The following is a 20,602-nucleotide window of genomic DNA, read 5'->3' as shown; positions in this document are numbered from 1 at the left end:
CTATCTGTCTGTCCGTCCGTCCATCTGTCTATCCGCCCGTTCGTCTATCTATCTATCTATCTATCTATCTATCTATCTATCTGTCCGTCCGTCCATCTGTCTGTCTATCCAAATTCACAAATCAGAGTGTCCACATTTCCACATGTCCACATTTGTTTGTAATTAATGTGGATATTAATCAATATTAATTTATCAATAATTAATATTAATTTATATCGTATATGTTTGACAGGTATCATTGCTTTAATCAGTGTGGATTTAATAAGTTGGGTCAGTTGTGTCGCGTTCAGTATCTCATGCAGAATTCACCTGTATCTGAAGTGATGACGTGTCACGCAGAGGGGGCGTTCCGCGCGAGTGCAGGTGCAACAGCTCGCAGAACGGTCATTACGCACGGACTGAAGTATCGCTAGTGTTCACCACACTCTCGCTGTTTGTGTAGTGCGTAAAGAAACTCCAGCGCTGAGAGAATCTGCTGGGATATTCGCCACCAAACAAACGGACACTTGTTCAATCTCACGCCACTGAATTCTGAGGAGTCAAAGATGATTTCCAGCTTGGATGTAGCGTCTGTTTTCCCACGGTGAACATCGTTTTTCTGTGGAGAAAATACAGTTTTAGGACACTTGAAAGAGCCTCAGTGCTTTGATATTGTTTGTAGATAACCGTTATCTACTTCACGCGCTGTGTTAATACGGACGAGCGCGCGCAGAGCGGACACTCTTCACATGCTGAGCCATGGAGACGCGAACTTCAGTAAAACTTCACACCTGCCTGTCAATATTCACATTTCTGTGCTGTATCTCAGGTAGGCTGCTTCTACACCACTGTATGAACTGTTACTGTGTGCGCTGGTTATGTAAATACTTAAATGTTTTCACATGCTGGATAGATATGGTTGCTTAGCTACTTGAGTTCAGTTTAAATCAGGCTGTCATTCAGGAGTCAAAGGATAAACAAAAACTTATTACAAGCCAACAGTATTGACTAATATTGTGAATTTAAAATGGTTCATTTTTGTAAAGTTTTCATAATATTTCTTGCTTTTGTTAGATGTTCACACAGTCCACAAGAATAGGAACAGACAGAATAAGAAAATTATAAAAGTGAACGGGAATGTATGTTTTATAAATATATCTAATGTTTATTAGTTTTTTCCATCACTTGGTAAACTTTAACCAAAATATAAAATATAAGTAAGGTAATTAATATATATATATGTATGTATGTATATATATATATATATATATATATATATATATATATAGACTTTATTGTATGATATACTAATTCATATAATTATTTACTCAGTAAATTAACATAACACAGCATGTAAACCCTTAAGTCTAATGCCCTTATAAAACACTGTTATCTAAACACTTCCATGAGTAGACTAGTTCCAGTTAGGTGTGGTCCAGCTGCTTTTCTAGGCAATAAGGTCATTTTCCTTGAATTATTCTGTGTGTGAAGTACAAACAATTAACATTGTTTGGATGCTGGTGACATAGTCATGCTGTAGCAGTTGTAAGTAACAGGATATGACTTATGAGGATCTGAGAATAATGATCTTTGTTTTCTCATGCCTACATACTCCAGCGACACGCATTTTGCAGGTGCGTCCTCTTCTCTGCAGTGCCTAGAAAAAAGGGAAGTGAGTAAAAATAATGTAAAATGGATTAACAGCGGGGTGTTTCTTTGAGTAAATTAGAATTTTAATAAATGGACAGAGTGAGTGAGAAATGGACCACAGAACCGGTCATAAGTAGCACGGGTATATTTGTAGAAATAGCTAATAATAGGTTAAAATTATAGATTTTTATTTTATGCCAAAAATCATTAGGATATTAAGTAAATATCATGTTCCATGAAGATATTTTGTATTTTTTCTACTGTAAATATATCAAAATTTAATTTTTGATTAGAAATATGCATTGCTAAGACCTCAATTTGGACAACTTTAAAAGCGATTTTCTCAGTATTTAGATTTGTTTTGCAGCCCCAGATTCCAGATTTTCTCTGAAATATTGTCCTAAAATCTCATGTATAAATATATAAATCTCAATTTCAGAAATTTTACCCTTAAGACTGGTTTTGTGGCCCAGGGTCACATATACTAATTGTCTGCATTCTGTAAATACAGAAAAAATGAACCCGAATGTGAAATCTAGAGCTACAGGTGAAATGTTTGTAATGTGAAGTAAGGATTTACTAAGCCCGCTGGAATTAAATAGCACTGAAAAATACCACCACCGCAGGTTTCTGTGTTAAGCCCAGGTGGCAGGGATAAAATTAGTTCAGAAGAACATCATAAGTTCCTGTAATCCTGCATTGCTCTGGTAGCTTGTACAAGTCAAACATGGCTTTTGGGGAAAAGCCCTTGTTGGCCGTTTGGCGACACTGGTAAGAACAAAGTAATTTCAGGCCAAAGGTTTTGTTTGTCCTGTCTTTACATTTAGATAGAAGAAGAACATGGCAACGCCTCCAGCAGATAACTTTATGTTGACAGATTTACATTGTCCCAAAAAAAGTGTTTGGGCACATAACCTGCACTTAAAATGTCTGTATGGCATTGCAAAATATCAGATCAAGTAATATTCCTTTGAAGAAAGAAAGCAAGTTTTTCAAGCAAACTATCTAATTAAAGAAAATGGTAAAAGATTAGATTTAATGTTTAAAATTAAAGGAGCAGTTTATCTAAAAATGAAAATTTGCTGAAAAAAAAAAATGTGGTCACACTTTATTTTAAGGTCCAATTTTCACTATTAACTAACTGTTAACTATTTATTCTGCCTCAAACTCTTAATTAAACTCCATAAACTCCTAACTAATTTGCTGCTTATTGATAGTTAGTAAGGTAGTTTTTAAGTTTAGGTGTGGGTTAGGATTAAGAGATCTAAAATATGATCATGCAAAATAAGGCATTAATATGTGCTTTATAAATACTTACAAACAGCCAACATGCTATTAGTATGCATGCTAGTTAATAGTGAGAATTGGTCCTTAAAATAAAGTATTACCAAAAATTTACTTAGCCTCAGGTCACATTCATGATGTAGATGAGTTTGTTTCTTCATCAGAACAAATTTGGAGAAATTCAGCATTGCATCACTTGCTCACCAATGAATTGGGAGGATCAAACAACTCATAAAAAATCATAATCCACAAGTCATCAACACAAGTCCAGTCTACCAATTAATGGCTTGTGCAGTGAAAAGTTGGGTGTTTGTAAGAAACAAATCCATCATTAAGGCATTTTTAACTTTAAACCATGTCTCCCAGCTAAAGTATGAGTCCCCTTATTCCATAATACTGCTTTCTTCAGTCAAAAAGTCATCTCATTTGAATCAGGAGAGAAATCTGCACCAGTCAAGTACTGTTTACAAGTATTATTATTGATTATGGATTCATATTTTGGCCAAATGAAATAGATTACATTTAAAATACCCTAATGAAAGCTTTTTTCATTAGTACTATTAGTTACTAATTACTATTAGTACTATTCATTAGTACTATTCCTATAGGACAGAATGCATTTAGAAACTTTTATGTGCATATTTAATGTGATGAACTTCACCTGTGTGGACCTAAGCACAACTCGCTTTACAAATCCACTCTCATTGAAAAATTATTGAAAATATTTAACGTCTTTTAATTTAAAATTGAGACTTTTTGAGGTATGACTTAAGTGTCCAAACTCTTTCTAGGGTCATTGCAGCTAGAACTAGAGTTTTTCCATTTATGCCATGTTGGTTAGGGTTTGAGATGTGGGGTGTGTTTTGTATCAGGATGTCCCATATACGGAAGTGAGAGGAGTCCCTCTCTCAGTGCTGTGTCCCCAGAGGAACGTGCTCAGTACGGTCTGGGGTCATGAGAAAACTAGTGGGCGACTTTCCCAACTCTCATCTTGGCCTATTGCATTCTTGCAAATACACACACACATATGCATAATGGCATCATAATCCATTTTTAAAAAGACATACCGTATCCTCTTGGAGAGTTTTTACATCAAATGGCTTGTAGAGCCAATTGTCCTTTGACGTGTCTTTGTGTTGACAAGTTTTGTAAGCATGATAAACTCCATAAAGAGTCCACTATTGCACACATAAAACCACTGAGTTCACTGACTTCATTATAGAACCACTGGCCTAACTTGTCTAGAAAAACAGAAAATAATTATACTTGAGTGAATTTTATTTATTTGTTTTTTAAAAATTGGATTCTAAGCAGTACAATTCCTTATAACACCAGTGTGTTTCCATCCATTTATCAGTCAATTTAACTTGATATGGTGTAGCGGCAGGTTGTCGTGCTGATGTGTCAGTTTCGTTTATACTGAGCTCATGCAGGGTGACTTGTGTTGATGCTTTTACTTTGCTCTCTACCTGGTCTCACTGAAATCTGTGTAACAATTCATGACTTCCTGTCAACTCCCGAAGCCACGCACAGATTATTACTTACACCAGTTTAACAGAAGGGCAGCTATTAGCATGATGTATTTCAAAGCGAACACCAATGTCTTTTTCACTAACAACCTACAGGCCAGTTTAACCAAGCCATGCATATACGGCAAACTGCAATTTAGGGGGGCATCTTTGCACCATTTCCTAATTTGCATAAATCCTTTAGTGAACACTGAAACAATGCAGACAGCACGTACAAGTGTATGTCAGCGGGTGCAATCCATTCTTAGTGAATTTTCATTGTGTCTTCTGGAGGAGACTTGCATGTCGTTAAATGAAACCAATTAATTCAAAATCATATTGCATTGCTATTTGCATAATAATATTGATTCTCCTTACCTTCTAATCCAACATCTTTAAATTAAGTGAGAAAAGTACTTTTTTTGATAACGAAGCATCAAAACTATTGACATGAAACTAAATGAATCCTGAAAATCCATTTAATGCAACTCAGGAGAAGAGTAATCTTGGTGAGCTAGCTGAGCTTCTGTAGAGGAAGTGACAGAGTAATTACCACTGCTGAAATCCAGTGTAATCTCATGTGGTCGGTCAGGAATCATACAGTGCTGAAATGCAGTGACAGCAGTTTACTGTCTGTCTGTCAGATTGTTCCATTATACCTAGCACTCTCTAAGAAATGTTTTAAAATATGGTAGCATCTTAATATTTAAAGGGATAGTTCATCCAAAAATGAAAATTTTGTCATTGATTACTCCCTCATGTCGTTCCAAACCTGTAAGACCTTCACTCATCTTCAGAACATAAATTAATATATTTTTGATGATACCCAAGAGCTTTCTGACCCTGCATAGACAGCAGTGCAACTGAAATGTTCCCAGGCACAGAAATGAAAGGACATCGTTAAGATAGTTCATGTGACATCAGTGGTTCAGCTGTACTGAGAGTACTTTTTGTGCGCAACGAAAACAAAAATAGACTTAATTCAATAATTATTCTCCTCCAAATCATGTCTTACGCCACTATCAAGAGTACCTCTGAACACAAGAGTACCTCTGCCTTGTTTACGTGCAGAGGAACGCACGCACATGATAATGGCATTTTCAGTCATTTTTAAGATGTAGTTTGAGAATTTTCTCTTCAAAGCATAAGCAAAAGCTCTGTGCCAAAACTTAGTGCACTGCCTTGCTACGTACTAAGGCAGCATCTTATCTTTATACATGACTGCTTTGGAACGTTCCACATCTTCGGTTGCTCCATGCAGCACACAAAAGGCACTTTGCATGGGAGACTGCACGTGATCTGAATGTTCAAGTGATTTCAATACAGTGATACTCTATATACTGTATATACTGAACTGCATGTGGAGTCGCATTTGCCGCTGCTCTAGTCCAGTCATTTCAATAGGAGAGTGCATGAAGTCTTCACTATGCAGATTTCGCTCATGTTCAGGTTGGTCATGCTAATTTGCCATGCTGACCAACAGATAGCTGCTTGGTTTGAAACTAAATTCTGTGTGAGCAGTGCACTACACTTTTGTAAGTATAATGGTTTCCAACCTGATCTCATGACAAAAACATACCTGTGGGAACTTTTTCACAAAGACACAAAATACATGTACGTTACATATTTAGCTCGTTTTTCGGTCTCTCATCTTCCAGCTCTTTCATCATGAGTCATGTTTTTCACAGGATTCATACCCAAGGATTCTGCATCCTAAGTCCAATTCCGTGTTGGCTGAGCTACCATCTAAGCTTGTTACATCTGGAAATTGAAACATACGGAACTGTAATTATAACCGTGTACGAAAACGATTACAAGTGTTCGCTGTTTCACTGCCTCTAGTGCTCATTTCTGTTGGAAACTATGTCACGTCTTGCGAAAAAGTTCCCACAGGTACGTTTTCGTCATGAGATCAGGTAGAAAATTTCACTAATGCGATCACATCTATTCGCTTGTTTAGTCTGATGTCACACGCCACCGCTTTCATGTCCAAACGCTCTGTCAGATGCCACAAGAAAACAACAAACGCTGCTAATATACACTCACAATGTGATATAATACTACAAAAAAAATTATAATTCTCCCTTTTAAATCTATATAAAAATCCCAGATAGCCAGACAATGAAAATATACATATAAATAAATAATTTATGAGCATGGAGAGTGTAGTGTACACCGTAAGTTTGAAAATGTTTAGCCTAAATGTATAATATGAATAAACAGTGCTTATAAATGGCTGTTGAGATAGTATTCTCAAGTGAAATAAGATGAGGCTTGGACCAGGAAACGGCATTCGTCGGTGCATTCATTGGACGCATTACGTCATCACTTAACAAGCGAATAGCTTATCTACTGTACACTGTAAAAAAAAGAGGTCAAAAAGTTGTTTCAACTTAATATAATTTGTTACCCCGATGCCTTAAAATTTTTAGTTTAGTCAACTTGAAATTTTAAGTTGCTTAATGTTAATTTAAGTGACAACTGGAATATTTTAGTTGGCTAAACTAAAAAAATTTAAGTCAGCGGCGTAAAAAAATTATTTGAAGTTGAAACAATGGAATTTTGTACAGAGTAATGCCTCATTGTTTCCTCACTAGGTTTTGGAAGAGCAAGATGGTTTTGGATAAGTGTGCTAGGCTATAAAATCTATTTAAATTTTAGTTTCGTATCACTTTAATTTACTTTTTTACTGTGCTCTAATGGTAAAAATGATTTTACACATTATAAATGAATACAGTTTTCTCATTAAAAAAAAAGAAGACATTCAAATGATGTCGGTCAAAGAATGTTACATAAAATTGAAAAAATTCCTCCAGTTTCTCAAGGAATGACCATTATGTATAATAACCATTATTTAGTTTTAGAAATAACTGTTGTATTTGACTACACTGTTAATCGAAGAACATACTGCTACCTTGATGCCTATTGGCCTACTGAGGGTTCTGTTCTTGTTAAGCCTCAATCACTGATCAAGAGTTTCTCTGGGTAAAGTGGGTGACCTTGGGGACCTCTTCTGCTCCTGAAAAAACACCTTTCTTCAGAGAAATAGCCAGACACAAATAAGAGCAAGAAAAATATATATATGTGGCTTGTTATGGAGAGCGATAACGAAGAGAGTGAGAAACAGAAGTGAGCTGTCACTGAGGTTATGCCCACCTGTCATCCCAACAGCCATTAGAGGACAGAAAGCTTTACTTTATACAGCTCATCAGCACATTTTCAAGTTCTGCGGCCGGGTAAAGCCTCGAAACCTCATTACTGCAATAAAAAACACACTGCACACAGTCATTTATAACCTTTGAGAACTGTCATCTTCACATATAATTATACACTCATACTTCAGACTTGAACCGAAGGGTCCTGAACCTGTGTTTACATTCTGGTGACTATAACAATAATTTTGGCGCAGCTCTCATTATAAGCTGTAATTATAGACTTTCAGAGGGAGTGTTAGGATCATTGGCGCACACCAGTGTTTTGGAGAGCTAAGACTTCATTATGTTAATGACAGCTCAGAGGTAAAGACCCTCTGTCTCGCTGGTTTTATCCTCCCATCGGGCTTTCAAAGACAAGACACAGTCAGAGCAGTCCTCAGCATCAACTAAAATGAATGAACGTTGATTTAATTAGCATGTTCTTGTTTTAATTCTCCATATCATTTGTTCCCACTTCAGGACTTTGTGATTTACAGGAAAGATATTACTGTAATTCAATCAAGGGTGCCAGGAGGATGGGTTTATTCTGCAATAACACATTTAGTTCTGTCCAATGTGATTTCCATGAATCCAAAGCAAACATCAGACTTGGCCTCTAAAGTTACACTGACCGAATGGCCATTGCCCCACACGTGTAGTAACGCTCTAAATGGGAGGGGATTGATTCGGGGGCCAAGCCTCAGGCACTGACCTCTTGTTTCATGCTCTTTCATTAGCAGTGTTAAGAGTTAAATGCTCTAAAATGAGCTTACTATGTTTAGATTTAAACCCTATTGTTTAGCAGCCACACATCTTGTGCCAAGTCTGAACAAACACAAAGGGAAATGAGCAAATATGGCTTTGCTGCTGGACAAACACTCACTTTCCTTTTGGTAACACTAACCTGCATTTTTTCACTGGAAAATCTTCTATAAAGAGACCAACAATAACATTTTAATTTGGATACTGGTATTGCGATTAAACTTCAGGTTGTTGCCGCTTGGCTCTCTGTGACCTTCATTGACGTCTGGCGAGTGTGTTTCTTTCCTCATTAGTGACTGATCATTACTGTCATTGATTTTCTCACTTAAATCCTTTAGTCATTAAGGTGGATCCTATTTGGCTCGTTACAGGTTTATTTTTGGCTCTCATTTGTGGATGTTGTAGTGTTTCAGTTTGAAAGTGTTGGCATTCGTTTTATGTGCCTGCTAGTGCTATACAAAATCAAAATCATAATCATTTTTAATTAAGAAATTACTAATTTTGATTAATACACATTTTGGGATATATTTTTTTTTATGTATTTATTATATTAAATAATTTCCACAGAAGCTAAATTTAAAGTTAAATACTCAGTCTTGCAGTTTAAGAGCAAAATACACTACCAGTCAAAAGTTTTTGAACAGTAAGATTTTTAAAGATGTCTCTTCTGCTCACCAAGCCTGTATTTATTTGATCCAAAGTGCAGCAAGCTGTTCTTCTGAACTTTCTATTTATCAAAGAAACTAAAAAATCTACTTCTATGTTTTCAACATAATAATAAACGTTTTTTGAGCAGGAAATCAAAATATTGATTTCTGAAGGATCATGTGACTGGAGTAATTATGCTAAAAATTCAGCTTTGAAATAACAAGAATAAATGACATTTTAAAATATATTTGAATAGAAAAGAGTTATTTTAAATAGTAAAAATATTTCAAAATTGTACTGTTTTTGCTGTATTTTGGATCAAATAAATGCAGGCTTGGTGAGCACGAGACTTATTATAAAATATTAAAGTTCAAAAACTTTTGGTGTAGCTCCAACCCATTTTCAGTGACCAAATCAATTGTGTATATACAGTATGTGTATATATACACGTTATATATATACATACACAATGTGTATATATATGTGTGTGTATATACACATATATACAAATTTCTTACTACAGTGTTTCCTGTATTAGGTGTTTCCTGTATGCGCTGTCGTAAGCAAGTGATGCGTTGTCTAGCAAATTTACAGGTGGTGTTTCTTCAGCACTCATTTTTGAGTCTCAGCGTATATTGTGAAACACAAAACAATCATTTGTGGTTCAGACTTATGAAAACCTGCTTATTAGAGGCACATGTTGTTACCAAAAGTTCTAAAGACCTCTGATTTGTTGTTACATTTGTATTGCATTTGATATTGCCCTACTGCCTGCTTCCATTGCAAGACATAATATATATATCCAAATGTGTCCTTCTGCTTTTATTTCTTCGGATCTAAGCATATAGACTATTTCTATGATAATTTATGATAATTTTATCCTCCTAAGACAGCCCAGGGGTGATCTCTGCATCTCTGCGGTGTATATCAAGCTAATATCTCAGACGCTGCTGCTCCCATCAGCTACATCAACCATGCAGTTTGAAAGTGATGCGGTATGCATTACGACATGCAGGGACACGCGTGTCGTGTGTGTGTGCTCGCTTGAGATGGTCCTATATGAAGATAAACCTGTGCCCCAGCATCTGTCTCTACTCAAAGCAGGATATCTCTACTTGACACCTCATTGCAAAAAGGAAACATGTTCTATCCCAGAATGCACTGCTTATTACAACTCTCGCAGTCTGTAAATTACAGCACGCCTGAGGCCATCGATATTCCATCCAATCCAAATTCTCAAATCTAAGCTCTGCTTTTCGATTGTCACCCACCCCGGGTTAGCATCAAATGCATTTTTTTATTTCCCCTGTATGTTGTAACATGTTCCTCTGAGCTCAACCACAGATCATTTCCTCGATGTTCTGCCACCGCAATCTCTGGAGTAACATTTGTTTCCCCGCTTTATCTTTCCCCATCTATTTCGTTCCTAATTTATACAGGCAGCACTCCATGCATCCCTCCATTCCCAGTTTGCTCTTGACATTTGTGGAAACACTTATGAAAATAATAGCCTAGGGTCCCCCAACAGTGTGTCGCTCCCACAAACACATTAAAGTGAATGAGAGAGATGTCCTGTTCTTACCCTGTGCCCAGTCCATTACTGGCAGTCACTGTCATTAGCCATTCATTCCCACTCACCACTCAGAAATAATCAGTACAGGAGGTGCACCAGGGAGTTCATCTTCTCTCCATCAGTGTAAAAATAGCTGGAGCTGTCAGGAGCAGGCCTGTTTTTTTCCCTCCACTATCGATAATTCAGACTCCTAATTACTGTGTGATACATAATTGAGCACTTGATGAAAACCTGTGGATGTTCATTTAAACCGTTTCACCTTTAACCTGCTGCCTCTCAAGGTGACAGCTTTAGAGATTCTGAATACTAATGAGATTAGGAATGATCAAGAATCTAGCTTTTTTTTCTCTGAGATGTATGGGACTCCTCCAAAGATAAAAATACCACTCATCCAATAAATTAAGCTATAAAGTATGAATATAATCACAGACTTAATTCATATGTCTTTATTGAGTAATATAATGAGATTTCTTTCTAATTATACATTTGATCAGCTCATGCAGTAATTTTTTCAGGCTATATATGTATAGTTCTGGAATGATATATCAGCTTCCAGAACTATCCATTTCAAAGGTATAATTCATGCAAAAATGAAAATTCTGTCACTAATTACTCATCCTCATGTCGTTTCTAACCCGTAAGACCTTTGTTCATCTTTGGAATACAAATTAAGATATAGGGCTGCCTAGGCTGGTCGACTAGTAGTCGTTCATTTTAAGCATTAGTCGACTATTAGTTGCACGTTTATTAATAAACCATCTAAATCATAATAATGAGCTTTAATTGTCCACATAGCCTAATAAGCGCTCAAACGCACACCAAAGAAGCTTGCCACAGCGCACCGGCAGATATAATAATTATGAATGTGTCTGAGAAAAACAGCAAGGAGATTGCTTTAACATTTTAATAATTAATTGATAAACTATAACACTTTCTTTGTTTTCAGTTTAAGAGATGAAATCGGCAACACTGCCTCGTCATTTCCGCAGTAGTGGATGCATGTTTCTCATGCATTACATAATCTAAGAATATTTGAATTGGTTCATTTGAAAGTAGACATTTTACTGTCTATGGATGTATTTTTCATGTCTGTAAGCAGTATACACAGAGTTTCTAAGTTTCATGCTCAAGTACACAGAGACCAAGATGGCAGAAAGTGCATCCTGCTTGCTTTATTTTACAAAACCAAAATGTTTCGTTGTTATTGTGAGTGCACACAAATAAACGTAGAGTCTTTACAGATTCGAAAGGTGTATTACTTTTATTTGTATGAGCAAAAATGAGTATTTATATCAACCCTCCCATTTTTCCCGGGATTCTCCCATATTTTATCATTCTATCCCGCTATCATCCCGTTTAAATATTTTCAAGTATTTCTCCCATATTTTTAATCTTTCTATATCAAAATCCCACTGGGTATATTTTATATGTTTGCTACGTTCGCCTCCGGTAAAACTCTTGTAATTTGTATGGCCCAAACCTTATTATATGAATAATCACGTCAACATATTCCAAGTTAGTCCAGTTGCTAGATCTTGTATGAAAGACATCCTTCTCACACAGTCGACACATACAAATTTCAACCCATTTGTCCCCTTAACTTGGCAACCTACAGCCCAGTGATGCTGTTAATACCTGCGCAGGTAGTACCGCGGGAAGTATCACTGGTAGAAGTGGGAGGATAAGACTCAGGTTGTACTTCGGTGAAAAAAACAAAATATAGGTCTACATGTAAATTGAGATATAACTTCCATTTCAAAGGGCTATGGTTTAATTGATTAAATATGAGCGCTGCAAGTTTCAAGTTTCAGGTGCTGTGCCGCTTTGTTTACTGCGGTTACCAGTTATATTCCTGGCGAAAAGTGCCATCTGCTGGCAGAGAATGAATTTGCTTTTTTCAATAAGCCCTTCTGCTCTGTTTAGACCAAAGCTTCCATTCCACTTCCTGTGGAATAAATTTTTTCTGAAACTAAGCGACTAATAAAATTTTGGCTACAGGTTGACTACAGGTTATAACAACTATAATTTTATGATACTACGAGAACACTAGAAGCATCAAAGACTGGCACAGAAAACATTTGTTGAATAAAGTCATTAGTTTTGTTTTCTTTGCGCAAAGAAAGTATTCTCGTAGCTTCATAAAATTACGGTTGAACCACTGATGTCACATGGTCTGTTTTAATGATGTCCTTACTGCCTTTCTGGGCCTTGAACATGTCAGTTACATTGCTGTCTATGCAGGGTCAGAATGCTCTCGGATTTCATCCAAAATAACTAATTTGTGATTCGAAAATAAACGAAGGTCTTACAGGTTTGGAACATTATGAAAATTACAAAATTTTCATTTTTGGGTGAACTATTCCTTTAAGTTACATAATAGCCTGATTATAATAACAGAATGTGTTATTAATTTTAACTGTGTTAATTATGGTTAAGAATTTTAGTATAGAATGAAAACTAAAAGCGGACAGTCTTTTGGGTACCAGTATTTTCATGTGTCAGTAGGCAATGGAAAAAAAAACTTTCTAGGATAAACAAGCATGTTGTCAAACACTGAGCGGAGACTGTGAGGAAACACCAGCAGGCAGTGTCTGGATCAGAGAGTATTGAAGTGAGGTGTCTATTAAAAACGCAGAAAGATCCTGAGCTCCAGATTTGACTGTTTAATCGAACCTGCAAGGATTAGGGTTGGATTATTCAGGCATTGCGAAGAATCAGCAAATTAGCTAGTGGGTTTAATCCGAGAATAGGACACACACAGAATGAGCACAGATACTGTTTGAGTGTGTGTGTGCAGAGTAAACTCAATATAAATTGTAAAACATTACCATTTTGAGACTCTGAGATTATTTCATTTATTCCATTACTTAGCTTTAATTTGATGTGAATATTCTTGTTTGCCAGCAGATACAAATGTCAAAAGAAATTACTTTCATGGGTGAAGTATTAAGAATTTTCACATTTTCAGAAGACTGAATTGGCTTTCTTAAACCTTAGATCAGCGTAAATACAGGGTCGAGGCTTTACCATCAAAGCCACAGTATCTCGCGCTGTTACAAATCACCTTACTGAATATTACATCTTGTGCAGGTTGATAACTTTGAGGTGACATTGAAATCATTCTCCGAAGCTTTATAAAGACATGAAAGATTTGAAATGCACAGTTGCAAAGGATTACTGCGAAGCGGAGCCTAAGGATTCTGTGTGCAGTAGTAGTTTGCATCTCACACTTTTCAGCGTAGCTGGAAATTTATCCCATCTTTGGAAACGCTATGCATAGGATTCAAGGATAAGTGAAGAAACACCTTCAGATTCACATTGTTCAATATTCAGCTGTCGCAAATGAACTCAGAGATTTGTTTTCACATGTTTCTTTTGAAGTGTCAGTGAATGATAGTTGCTGCTCAGTGAGCGAGGCAGCTGTCAAAGCTGCACGCAGGTGATAAGTTGTGTGCCGGTGAAGCAAGTCTGTCCCTTGAGTTGGTTTTCTATTTCTGGTGGGAGAATTAAGGTAAATCTCTTGCCTTTCGATTCTCGTGACTGACTGAGCAGAGAACATCTGCAAAAAAAGTCTTAAAGTGCAACATCTGAAGTATTATTTATTAATACAGCAAAGCTGAGAGTGGAACTTGCTTACTGGAGTTATTGGGGCACAGCAGCTAAGTACGCAAGCTTGTCCTGGGTTGTCTGATCAAATTGGCACAATCTCAGAGGAGAGAGAGCAAAAAGACTGTGGCGATCACCTTACATTTAGTCAGTGTGGTTTGTGGTTCAGATAGCAGCACTCTCAGCTGTTTCAACAGGGGCAGACCTTAAAATCATACCCTTGAAGCTCCTTGAAAATTAATAAGTATTACTAATACTGTAAGATGTTGTGAAATTGTTGATGCAGATGGGTTTGACTCCAGACTTGGTTTGTATAAATAGCATTTTGTTTTATATTTTCCCCCGACAAGATATTTTGGGTCATCAGATGCAAAACTCACTTTTACATGTTGTTTGAACATAAATGTGTGTTGGCAGTGTGTGTACACAACCACCCTATTATGATTCACCCAGTGGTATTTTTGTAATCTTTGTAAGAAATATCCCCTTTTTCAAATCAAGCCATTCTCAGCTTCTTGTCTGTGTGACGTCACACCAACAAAGGCCGCTCCCACGATAGTTAATTGACATGACCGTCTTACCTTAGACCCGTCCTGATTGAGCTGTGAACAGTTTGACTCCGACTGCAATTGTCTCGACTGCAGGGGAAGAAAAGAATGTCTCCGACTGAGCGATTGAGGTGTTTTGTTGTTGGATGTAATAATGAATATAGCAGTCGTCATTTACTCCCGACATCTGAGCCGCTGAAGACGAGGAGGATTAATGTTACTTTAGTTTTTGAAGGAAATGCGCAGATCCCCGATCTACTTAAATGCATCTATGTTCGCGCGAATCAGTCATGATGCAGCTTCACCTAGAGCAGAAGTGAGTATAAGGGTTTTTTATGCATCTTTGCAAATCGCCTTTCTTAATAATGTGATTGTTAGCAAGTTTCACAGTTAAACGTGACTAAAGTAAACAGACCAGCTCATCACCCAACAGAAGAGAGGGGCGGGGTGAGAAGAGCTCATTAGCATTTAAAGGAACATGCAACAGAATGGCTTGCTCTGAACAGGGCTGATTTTGACAAGGTAAAGAGGGCGTTTTTTTTTTACACTATCCCTGAGAAATTTTAACCAAACTATGTTACAGATATCTCATTAAGACCCTAAAGAATATCAGCTTGTGGAAAATGAACGTCCGATGACCCCTTTAAGACTTGTATGAGTTAATATAACATAAATTATGTCTCTAAATGAAATATGCGGTAGAGAATCCATAAAAGATTTATGTTATTTAAAAAATCTGCTTTGTTTTATACATATTTTGGAATGTGGGGGGGCACCATTATTTTGATTACATAAAATGGTTGCACTCTGTGTGCTACTGGTGCTACCTGTTGCTATTTTAATAACTCCAGAATACACAACTCGGAAAATAAAATACTGATACAATGTCACATTGTGTGGCTTTTGGTTGTAATTTTCCATCGAAGCGTGACAAGAGAAGCGATGTAAACTTCCTAAAGACCCTCGTCTTTGTTCTCTCCACTTTAGCCCTGATGTCTTTGAGGCTTTTAGTAGACCACAGCTACTGAAAGAGCTTACAGATGGCAGAGACAAGAAACACTAGATGCCATCCTGACAGGATGTAAACGTTCCGACACTTGTCATGATGCTGCAGTCACTGAAGGAGTTTCTCAGAGCGGATTTCACTCAATATCCAGGGGTGTTTAGACTCCTTGTGGAGAAAAATCAATGGTACTGCATTTGGTTGAAGTCTACGCTTGTATCCATCACCACCTGTAAGCTCTTTCAGTAGCTGTGGTCAACGCATCCATATTTTATTTTCCGAGTTGTGTTGTAGTAAAAATAGCAACAGGTAGCACCAGTAGCTCACCGTGTGTAACCATTTCTCATCATCGAAGTAATGGTCCCCATAGTCCAAAATATGTATAAAACATGAATTTTGTAAATAGTGTAGATCTTTCATGGGTTTTCTACTACATATTTCAGTAAGAGACATTATTTACGTTACAGTTTTTATTTCATTTGCGTGCATATCTCATATCCATCTTAATTTTAAGAGCGTAAGAGCGGACATAATCCTTTGTATATTGAATGTGTGATGAGTCATCCAAGTCCAGTTATTTTTAGCTCGATATTCCAAACTGGTGGCCTTTGTCTTATCAGATTGCATTAATGTACTGTTATAATTATAAACATACTACTTTGTAGTGCAAATAATTTTACAGTTCACTGCATTTTGGTATACTTCTAGCTCTTTACCTGTAGTAGCTAATTAATTTGAAGCTTACTTCTATATTGCAAAATAAGGTGGATACAGCTTTACCATAGCATGTAGCTGTTTGGCGTTCTGCTGCAAGTAATTGTGATATTTTGATTTGTTCTTCCAGTCATTTGTAAGAAGAAGAAGGGCTAGAATGCTGTCCTTTAGGAACATCTCCCTAGAGACACACACACACACAATGCACCATAGTACTGTCATAATTACTTGGCTGCTGATTAAAGGCTTGCACTGTTTGATTGGTCAAAGTGTTTGACATAAGGACCCTTTAGCCTGAAAGTAATTGTGCTTTCTTCAGACTTAGACTGATAATACTAATGGAAAGAGGGTTCAAGCTAGCGATAGCTGATTGAATAATTATCTTTAAGAGTGAGTTTGAAACTTCTGAATCTGAAGTACAGTTACATAGTAATACAAAACAAGTGCTGCTTTATCAATATTGACTGTACTACAGCCATAGTAGTCTCTGCATAGCTACACAATGAGTATTTGTCTCAATAGTGGTTTGCACTTGTTTCTCAAATGCCCTGATTTATGAGTTGAACACTAGTTTCTGCTCCACCTTCCATAAAAAGTAATTACACAAAGTACTAATTTGCATTTGCATTCGATATGCATCATTGCAGTCCCATTAGTAGCAAGTTTGTTTACCAAAAGAGAATCTGTTATATCATAATGCTTAAATCTCTGCGTAAATGCCTCATATGTAATTACAAAGCCATAGGGGATCAATTTAATACTGGATGGCCTCTGTGGTTCTTCATAGTAAAACTGTTTACTGCATTTTTAATTTGAATTTTGTGGTCAAAAGTCTCACAGATAATTTTTAATAACAGTCTAGCAATATGATTGATGAGTTTGTTCCAAATGAAATGCCTTATATAGGGTCTGTGGTGAACCTGTTATTGTTTTTCGCTGTTTATGACCACCATTGAGTAAATAATTTTCCATATACAGCTGACTGGTGACTCACAGGTTATGTTTTGCATCAGCATAGTACAGTTGAAGTCAAAAGTTCACATTAGAATCTGCAAAATGTCAGTTATTTTACCATAATAAGAGGGATCATACAAAATGCATGTTATTTTTTATTTAGTACTGACCTCAATAAGATATTTCAAATGTAAGACGCTTACATATAGTCCACAAGAGAAAATAATATTATTTTAATCAAATAAAAATGATAGTTTACATGCGCTTGATTCTTAATACTGTGTTGTTACCTAAATGATCCACAGCTGTGTTTATTTGTTTAGTGGTAGTTGTACATGAGTCGCTTGTTTGTTCTGAACAGTTAAACTGCTTGCTGTTCTTCAGAAAAATCCAACAATGACTGTATGATTTTGAGATCCATCTTTTCACACTGAGGACAACTGAGGGACTCGTATGCAACAATTACAGAAAGTTCAAACGCTCACTGATGCTCCAGAAGGAAAAACAATGCATTAAGAACTGGAGGTGAAAACTTTTGAACAGAATGATGATGTATGTTTTTCTTATTTTGCCTAAATATTATATTTTTTTTTCATTTAGTACTCCCCTTCAGAATCTACAGAAGATACTTACATATTTCCCAGAAGACAAAATAAGTAAAATTTACCTTGATCTTCAAATTCCAAAAGTTTTCATCCCCCAGCTCTTAATGCATTGTGTTTCCTTCTGAAGCATATGAGTCTCTCAGATGTCCTTAGTTTAAAAAGACGGATCTCAAAATCATACAGTCATTATTGGAAAGGGTTCAATTACACAGAAATGCTGAAAAACTAAAGAGTTTGTGGGACCTGAAGGATTTTTCTGAAGAACAGTGGGCTATTCAACGGTTCAGGACAAACAAGGGATTTATAAACAACTATTACTAAAAAAAAAAAAAAAAAAAAACACTGTGGATAATTTAGGTAACCACACAGTATTAAGAATCAAGTGTATGTAAACTTTTGAACAGCGTCATTTTTATAAATTCAACTATTTTTTTTTTCTCATAGACTATATGTAAACATGTTTTTTGTGATTTATCTTATTCAGATCAGTACTAAATAAAAGTAACATGCATTTTGTATTCTGCTTCCTTTGGTAAAATAATTAACATTTTGCAGATTTCACTTGTACGTGGGTATTTTCAGTTGCTAATGCCTTTTTTGAGAGTTTTAGAGTTTAGTCCACCATATAGCTAAAGTATGTCTTTTAAGGGCTTGTATGAATTACTCTAAAGGCCTGTTTTTCGGTGCAAAAAGTACTTTTATATTCTGTGCAAAAGAACATCATATAATTTTAGTAGCATGTTTTCTTTTAAAAAGCATAAAGGAAGAACGGAAAAGTAGAAGGAGGGTGGGAGAAAAGAGGGAGAGGCGGGGAGAGGGAGCCATAAATTAAGGAAGAGACAGCACTTAGGCCTTTCCTTTTTCTGACTCTCCACTTCCTCTCTGACCGCCTGGCACTCCCTGATAAGCTCCAGCATTCCCTCACCAGGCAATTCCACTGTTTCCAGATAACCTCGATAACGCCAGCAAATAAATAAATACATTCGCTGTCCTGTGAGTAATACAGAAATAACTTCATTGACTAAACCTGAGATATGCAAACTGAACGATTGCAGTTTAAAAAGTTGACTTTCACAGCAGTGGTATATGTAGAATAACTTTTACCTCAGTGAAAATAAAATTTCAGTAAGTCATTCTGCAGTTCAAACAAGTCGCAGCAGATGATCACGGTCGCTGTTTTGAAGGTCTGCAATCTAATCTCCAAACTTTAAAGGGAAATGTGACTCTGTTACCCAGGCCTCCACCCATCCTTCCTGAAAATGGACCCCTGTTTGAAAACGAGGCTTGTAAAGGAGCGCTTTGTTGGGATTCGGTAGCCAGCGCTATTGTTTATTGTCCCTCAGGATTTGCTAGCACAGAGCGTCGTTTTGCACACACACTACATGCGTTTTGTGGGTAGATAGATGGCAAAAACTGTTTTTTTGGCAGGGTGATGTTCTTCGATTGCGCCCTGACAGATCATCCGTTCATCGAAGTAACAACAGTTAAGCTTCCGCTCTTCAAAATGCCACAAAGATCAACTCTGATCCTCTTAAACTAACTAGCCTACCTGTTTGGGTCACTTGATTGTTGCTAATTCTGTCTGCTCCGATTCAGATTGTTGAATTGTTTTGGTACCTTTGTGGCCGTAATCTCAGATATTTGAGAAGGTTTTGCCTGAAGGTGTCTCACTATTATTGTGTTGAAGGCTTGAAATGAATGAGCGTGTGTATGTGTGAGTTTGTGCGGAGCTGCTAAAGACAGCTTTGAGCTGTGAGAAGATTAAAGGGAAGAGACGAGGCTTAGACACTGCCAGAGAAGACGAGCCTAATCTCAGAAAGTGCAACAGGAGGGTGTTTTGGGGGGGTGGGTGGGTGGGAGGTGGTTAGGACGTCCATAGACTTATCTCACCTCTAGTTAATCATCTTAAACAAAACACCTACGAAGGTGCACACGGTTTGTAGGTTGCATGAGATTTTGCTTTCGAAGAAATCTTCGTCATCTTGTGTCATTTCGTAGAGGTCCGTTTTTTAGGGGCATACAGATTTCGGACAGGCGGATTTTCAAGACAGATGGCGGTGCTCAGTGACCCCTGTCTGTCAGAGCAGATCTAAAACTGGCTTCACATTGTGTCTGAAGGGTTGGTCCTTAAAAACCTAGTTGGATATGTGCTATAGATGCATTGAGCATTAAACAGTAGAACTCACATTTGCATTTGTAATGACTTTCGTTAATTTTAACTGGATTGTTACCATAGAAATGTCCAAAACTCCCAAATTGACAATGTCTAACAAATCGATAATTAAAGTGTAGTATATAAGATGTGAACACACATTTCTTAAATTAAAACTGTATAATGTCCATTTAGTATATTTTGAAACTGACAACCTTATTTTTATCTGATATAATAATGTAAAAATGGCCATTTCTTCGGATCGTTTGGACTGGCTGTCCATCACTATATATTATATCAATAGTTGTTAAAAGATACAGAATTTCATACATGTCGCATAAACTGTTCCATACAAGGGTGTGGAATATGAATATGAAGGGGATTTTATTAAGTCACTTACGTTTGACAGCCATGAACTGATT

General features: G+C 36.7%; 1 protein-coding gene across 1 annotated transcript in view; it reads left to right on the top strand.

Moving 5' to 3' along the window:
- Positions 1-376: 376 nt before the first annotated feature.
- esama (endothelial cell adhesion molecule a) overlaps positions 377-20,602 on the top strand; it is a 42,313-nt gene continuing 22,087 nt past the window's right edge. Inside the window, exon 1 of the mRNA XM_051121496.1 lies at positions 377-808. Within this exon, the coding sequence (XP_050977453.1) occupies positions 739-808 (70 nt within the window). The 5' untranslated portion in view covers positions 377-738. The remainder of the gene's footprint in view (positions 809-20,602) is intronic.

Source organism: Labeo rohita, chromosome 10 (assembly GCF_022985175.1).
Source record: "Labeo rohita strain BAU-BD-2019 chromosome 10, IGBB_LRoh.1.0, whole genome shotgun sequence".
Taxonomy (NCBI): domain Eukaryota; kingdom Metazoa; phylum Chordata; class Actinopteri; order Cypriniformes; family Cyprinidae; genus Labeo; species Labeo rohita.
Note: the sequence above shows the minus strand (reverse complement) of the source record. Positions and strands in the feature narration are given on the sequence as shown.